A 6,988-nucleotide genomic window follows, 5' to 3' on the forward strand; every position below is an offset into this window, starting at 1 on the left:
TTTTGGCTAGCGGTAATGGTGACGTTCGTGGCTCGATGCTGCAGCTGGGTTGGTTCTGGCGGCTCGAAGATAAGACGTGCCTGCGCTGCCGAAAACCAATCCTCACCAAGAATGAGGGGGAGTACATTATCTTCCAAAACAGCAGCTTCAACAACTCCTGTGGCTGGGCCGATGGATATCTTCAAAAATGCAGCACCAACAGGTAGCACTGTGCTTCCTCCTACCACCACGAGTGGAGGCTCGGTCCATGGGATGATCATGCTTGCAGGCACACGAGCTTTAGAGATTAATGTCACCTTGGACCCACAGTCAGGAAACGCTTCACACTCACCGACTCCACTGAGAGTTGCGTTGAAGAAGGGGCATTGCTGTTGTGAGCCGTCAAGCGGAACGGGTGCACTGTGCAGTGCTGGGGGCTGCTGTGTCTTGGGCATTGTTGGAGGCGCTGGTGATGATAAGCGGCTGGTGCGTGTAGGGCACTTGGATGCCAGATGACCCAAGGCATGACATTGGTAGCAGACAGCTTGAGACAGGTCTTGACCGCTACGAAAAGCTGGAGCGCCATACTGTGCCGAAATAGCTGCATAAGTAGCTTCTTGTTGCTCGGTGGGCAGCTCTGAAATGCGCGTTTTTGGTGTGGCCCCTCGGGAGGACTGTGGTGTCGATTGTTCTGAGCGAGGCAGCTGGCGCTCTGCGGGCTTAGCGGCACGAAAGGGTTGCGACGGCGGCAAAGCAGAACCGGCAAATGGTGACGGGCTTGCTTTGGCGTGCAGATGTTGCGCACTCTTGTCGAGGTTGGTGCAAGTAGAAATAAACTCAGCTACCGTGGCGGCCTGTTGGCTGCTATGGCGGCAAGGATGTGTTGTTCCCGTAAACCATGCAGTCAATCTTTTGGGCCTCAGAGAGGTTAACGGGGCAACGCTCAATGATCTTCAACTTGGCAAAGGCATATTGGTGCAAGCTTTGGGATGGGGCCTGGGTTACCCTCATGACCTGCTCTTGCCACTCAATGAGGGACAATTCTGTACAAAATGTGTCCTTCAGGGCGGCACTCCACGTGGCCCAGGTGCTGTACTGGTTGCCGAACGTGAGATGCCAGTCTCGCGCCGTGCCTTTCAGCTTGCTAGCTGCGATCAGGCGTGTGGTGGCGTCGTCCCACGAGGCGAGCTGCTGTACTCGTCGTACGTCGTCAAGCCATGTATTGACACTGTGGCTTTGCAAACCAGCGAATTGCGGGATGGACGATGACAGGTCTGGCAGTGTCGTCACCGTTGTTGCAGGGCGAGGTAGCTGCTGGAACAGCATGGCGAGGCTCTGTAGAGTGGCTGGGTCCAGCGTCAAAGACGCCGCAGCGTTCTTTATTTCTTTATTCAGACATATCCCCGCTTAGCCCGAAAGCGTTACAGCAGGGGGGTTACAAACACGAAAAAAATACATCTTGATTAACACTGCACACCTGTTCACATGACAGCCGATTCCACTGAGCAATAGTTTTAACAAAAAAGGAATTGGCATACAGGCCCGTCCTAGCTCGGTATTCTCTAATTTTGCACTGGTGGTCAGTGCGTGCAGACATATAGTTTGGCGGTTTTAGGTACATTTCCCTATCAATTCCAGTTTTGTTATGATAGATTTCATACATAAGTTTTAGCCGCAGTTTCTTTCGGCGAGACGATAGCGATTCCCAATTGAGCTCTTTTTCATTGCCGTGCAACTGTACCTCCTCCCGTACCTACCCAAGACGAACCTGGCTGCTCTGTTTTGTATTTTCTCTAGTTTATTTATGAGACATATCTGTGATGGGTCCCAAAGGGTACAAGCATATTCCAAAATAGGTCTTATACAAGTTAGGTATGCCGTGCTTCTAAGGTTAGGGTTCGCACATTTTAAATTTCTTTGAATGTAATTCAAAGCAACTGCCGCTTTGCCAACCACATAGTCCACATGTGCCCGCCAAGAGCAGTCGCCCGACAGCATCACGCCCAAATATTTAGTCGTGAATTTCTTGCTTAAAATATTATTCATAAGATAGTAGCTGGCATCGATTACATTTTTCTTCTTAGTAAACCGCACATGGACGCACTTACCCGCATTCAAATTCATTTTCCACTTAGAGCACCATTCTCAAATACGTTCTTGGTCGGCCTGCAGTTTGAGAACATCATTTTCATTATCAATTTTTCTATACACAATACAGTCATCCGCGAAGAGCCGCATGTTAGAGTCAATACCTAAGTTAATGTCATTAATATATATGAGAAAAAGAAGAGGCCCCAGGACAGATCCTTGCGGGACGCCGAGGCGGATTCATTCGTTTCAACCGGGGGGGGGGGGGGGGGGTAGCTTCACGCTGCTGCTGAATGTCGGCGTGCAAATGCTGAACGAGCTCCTCTTTCGAACCTGTGAGGTCCAGCTGTCGACGGGCCAATTCTTCGCGTATAAGGTCGACGCCGAGGCGCGACATGGTCACCGCGTCGAGATTCTGCCACACAATTCCCGGCATGGCGTTGCGAAACGAGGCTGGGCGCACGGGAGACTAGGCGAGTGATCGCTAAGCCTAGTTGTCGACTAGGGCTAGTCAACATTTACGGCACTGTTCATATGACGGCCGTGCTTTACACAGACGAGCGGTAAAATGGCAGGAGTATCTTCAGGCGTGAGTCTTCGGCGGCGTGAGTGCGTAAGTACAATGACGAATGCAGTTGAGAAGGCGTACTGACCGGCGTTCGACGCTGGCGTTGTTGGTGGCGTTCGACGCTGGCGTTCGAAAGGCGTTCTTGCGCTGCCGTGGCTGAATGGCTTGGCTGAGGTTCGGGGTCGACTGCGCTAAGGTCCCTGTATGTTTGAAAAATACAGGGACCTTAGACTGCGCCAGATGTGAGGGCTAGGCGTGATGGCTGAGGCGTGAAGGCTGAGGCGAGAATAACAGGGTAACGAAACTATTCATTAGAGCATAGTGGCACGCGCCAAAAACCGTGACCGTCCGTGGCGGCGGTCGTAGTATAGTGCCTAGAATATACTTACAGGCACTATAGTCGTAGCGAACGAGGGTGACCTCCCTCGCTTGGGCTTGGCGTTGAGTCGGCGTAACAGCGCTGTAGGTGGCGCTAGTGATGAGATAGGCGGCACTATAGTGCCTAGAATATACTTACTAGTGTGCCGACCGCGGGCTTTTCGGTGGCACGGAGAATGATGCCTTCCGCTGGCGGCCACCAGACGGCAATAGCCGTACGGACCGTGCTATGCTGAGCGGCGTCTCTAGCCAACGCGCGCGTGTGCGACAGACGCAATGGGCTGTCCCAGCCCGTTTCGCTCTGCGGTTGAGGTGCAAAGTGTAATCGAAACAATATGATTTCTTTGCACTTACAAACGATCGTACGCACAGTTATCATTATAACGCTACGCGATACCGGGTGTTTCTGCGAAAAACACCAATAAATAAATACGTGGTTTCCGAAGAAGTGTAACTTTTTTCCACAGTAAACTATTATATGCGAGACATGTCCACAAATGCTAAATTCACACCAAGTTGTATCTAATTACCATAAATAAATTAAATGCCATAAATGACGGTAATTAAACAGGGCACATTTTCATGGGCGAAACACCGTCGACTAATTTTAAACGAGCGCTCAATGTAGCAATTATTAAAGTGTTTCTCACAAGCGACAGCCACCAGAGCTGTAGCCTTCGATCTGCCCTCTTATATTCTTCTCCCACTCGGCAAAACGTTCTGGGTCAGCAGGCGCGCTGAATAATGAGACTTGCTCGTTGTTTGAGCGGTATCCAGTCGTACAATATGGGACAAAACAGGTGCTGTCTTTACGCCTCGTTTTCTGCGACGACATCTCGGTTCCGTCCGTGAACAGACACAAGTGCGAACCACGCGCACAGAAAAGAAACCCAGAAATGACATGCGGAGGCACCACATGCTACTTGCTCGAAAGCTACAACGCGCCGCAACCGACTGCGCTTACGAACGCGCATCCAAAGTGCATCCGAAGCGCAAGCGACGCGTGATGCGCCGCGCGGTTAGCACGGTCCCAAACAGTGTCGCCGTCTGGTGTTCTCCGGCGGAAGGCATCACCGGCGGTGCCAGCGTCTCCCATTGAAAACGCCCGGCGGTCGGCACACTAGTAAGTATATTCTAGGCACTATAGCGGCACATGCGGGCGCTCACACATGTGCGCGCGAGCTGCTTCCACATCATCACCAGTCTGGTTTGGACGTCATGCCACCAAAGCGTTCTTACCCGGGTGTCTCGGCTTCTGAAGCTCAAAAGCGGGGTCGTGGAAATGGAACAAGCCTGCTACGAGGCCGGCGGGAACCGGCAGCTTCCTCACCGAATCCAGGTGCGCGCCGTTGCTACCCAGAAGAGGATGCTTCAACGGCATCTACGGAGTCAGCAGACACGGTGCTGATATCTCTGTCCACCGACGATGAACTTGAACTCATAAACGTCAGCGATGATTCGGTCCCTTACCTGTCGTCCAGCGATGAAAATGACATCGAGACTGTGCGATGCTCAACGCCCTTCGACGGCAGCTACAGCGTCCCAGCCATGGTGGGTTCCATCATTTCCGACTCTCCTCCTCGGACGTTAGTGGCACCGCAATACGGTTCACCAGGATACGGGCCGTTAAATTCCACCATGGTCGAAGGCGGGGTGCCCATACATATGATGCCCCCACCAAGTGTTTCTCCCATTTTAGTGCGAGTAGCCCCTCCTCCTAGAGACCTGACGAATGAACCGAGCACTTCTGCAAGTGCAAGGCCACTCTCACCTCCTCGCCAAAGCGAAGACGAACCGTCGTCGACGACGACTCAGGCGATTCCACCATTGCTTTAGGATTGCACCGGCAGGCGCAGCTGCGGGAAATGAGGCGCACAACGTGCACTTCAGCGGATTCCTGCCACGGCACCAGAAGTAACAACAGTCAACATGCAGCTTTTTTTTAATAGGTTCTACCCCTTGTTTTATTCTCTGAAACACGACATCATGCTCTCAGTGTGTTGTAGTTTCTTTAAACGGCCCGGTTGCACCGGTCGTACACCCAATTTCTCCTAAACTTATATACGTATACTTGCTGCATGAGCGACGTACCGCAGTCCCTCCAAGCATACAGTTTGATACAATAATCACCCCAAGGAAATCCGGCTATCTATTGTCTACGGGAGCTGCAAGCAGGGCGGTTCAGCCAGCATGGGTACAGTGTACTAGAAACGGGGAGTGGCTCCAGCGGACGCCATGCAAGCACCGAGGGTGATGAAAAAAAAAAAAAAAAGTTTGGAGGACGCTTATTAAGCTTCGCCTTTAAGAGTGGAACGCGATGGCGTCATTCATTCGAAACCATCACACGCGTCTCAAGAGCGAGCGAGCGCTCCGGCGCTTTATGCCCTATAGCGGCCACTAAAGGCTGTTTCACATGGTGCGATTTTGCACTGCGATTTTCGCAGCTGCGATTTTTGCAGATGCGAAATTCGCAACGGCCATTTCACATGGTGCGATGTCAACAACACGGTGTAAGAAAATAGGTGTTCCGACGGCGCGCCCGCGCTGGGGCGAGAGAGCGGCCACTTCGTGTGACCGGAAGTGAGCGCCGCCGGTAGGGGCAGCACGTGTTCAGGAGGCCTTGGAGAAGCGCACAACAGTGGATAATTTACGACCTCCGTCAGCATTTAAACACCCATACCCAAAGATATGAACTTTTTGGTTATTTAGACGTCAAATCCTGAGCAGGTAGAAGGTTTTATGCCACTTCCGGTCAGAATGCCGTCATTTCGAACACCAGAGAGACGCGTCGTCTGCTCGAGCAGACGGCGCGCTGCGCTTACCACTGCTCGCCGCGTCGGAGTCAATCGGAATGTCGGCAGAAATATAAAGGGACGTTCCTCCAACCAAGTAGAGTCGTTTTAAGCAGGCGAACGACATATATTCATCAAAATAAAGGACTTCTGCCACGCGTGCCCATAAAAGCGCCAGCAAAGCGAGCGAAAAAGTAGCCCCCAGAACACGTGCTGCCCCTTGCGGCAGCGGCGTGCGTAGAGTCACACTAAGTGGCCGCGCCTCGCGCCGCCGTCGGATCACCTTCCTTTTTTACACCGTGGTCAACAATGCGATTATGCGGCGCCCAGGGTTGCTTTCTGCCAGATTTTGTCGCACACGCCGCGTAAATTCGTTTAATGTAATGAAAAAGACGTGCGCGTTATAATATAATTGACCTCTCTTTATTAGGACCAAATAATACGTGCGTTTTGTAATTTAAAAACGCTTCAAAGTTTAGTTTGTTTTGGAGTGCGCAACAGCGGTTTGTGAAGTTCAATACGAGGAGAAATGGCGGACGTAAACAGCTGTTCGCAGATGGTCGTTCAGCGTTGTGTGCTGTCTCGTGTGTGTTTTATGCCTGTGTCGTTCTACCTGCGGTTAAACAAATTACAAGAGGACCTATCAACAAGCCCCTATAGCTGTTGTCATCGCATATGCAGTATTCGGAATTCGGCGGAGTCGTCATGTCAACGCAGAGACCCTCGCGCTACCCGTGATTAACGTCAGCTTCTGAAAAACGGATGTGTGTGTATTGCTCGTGATTGCGCATTAGTGGTTCCTGCTCCTAGCAATATTCTTGCACCAAACTTAGCAGCAAGCACCAACCCAAAAGCTCACGTGTGCCCCTGAACAAAGCCGCAAATGATCTGTGTGTAATTACTGAACGTGCAATGGAATTTGTGTTGTGAACGTTTATCTTAGCGCCAGCCTGGCTCGTCCGTCTCGGTGCCTGTGCTGTAATTATTCATACAAGTGCTCTCTGAATATTTCGAAAGGCGTAAAAGCCGACACCACATTTTTTTTAGGAGCTGCAGTCACTTGTGTACGTAGTATCGTATCATTCTGGCAGACATGGGCGCCGTCTATTTTCTCGTCCTGTTTCTTGCGCTGATAGTGTGCTGTGAATCTGTATCAAGAAGCTTAAGTTAATATGCTGCAGTA

The 6,988-nt window shown here is 51.4% G+C and overlaps 1 protein-coding gene across 1 annotated transcript; it reads right to left on the reverse strand.

Moving 5' to 3' along the window:
• Positions 1-843: 843 nt before the first annotated feature.
• LOC125942585 (uncharacterized) lies at positions 844-2,503 on the reverse strand. The gene is made up of 2 exons (XM_049660774.1): positions 2,337-2,503; positions 844-1,378 (listed from the first exon to the last, which is right to left on the reverse strand). The coding sequence occupies exons 1-2, from the start codon at positions 2,501-2,503 to the stop codon at positions 844-846; spliced, it is 702 nt and encodes a 233-aa protein (XP_049516731.1).
• Positions 2,504-6,988: the final 4,485 nt, after the last annotated feature.

Source organism: Dermacentor silvarum, chromosome 1 (genome assembly GCF_013339745.2).
Source record: "Dermacentor silvarum isolate Dsil-2018 chromosome 1, BIME_Dsil_1.4, whole genome shotgun sequence".
In the NCBI taxonomy this organism is placed as follows: domain Eukaryota; kingdom Metazoa; phylum Arthropoda; class Arachnida; order Ixodida; family Ixodidae; genus Dermacentor; species Dermacentor silvarum.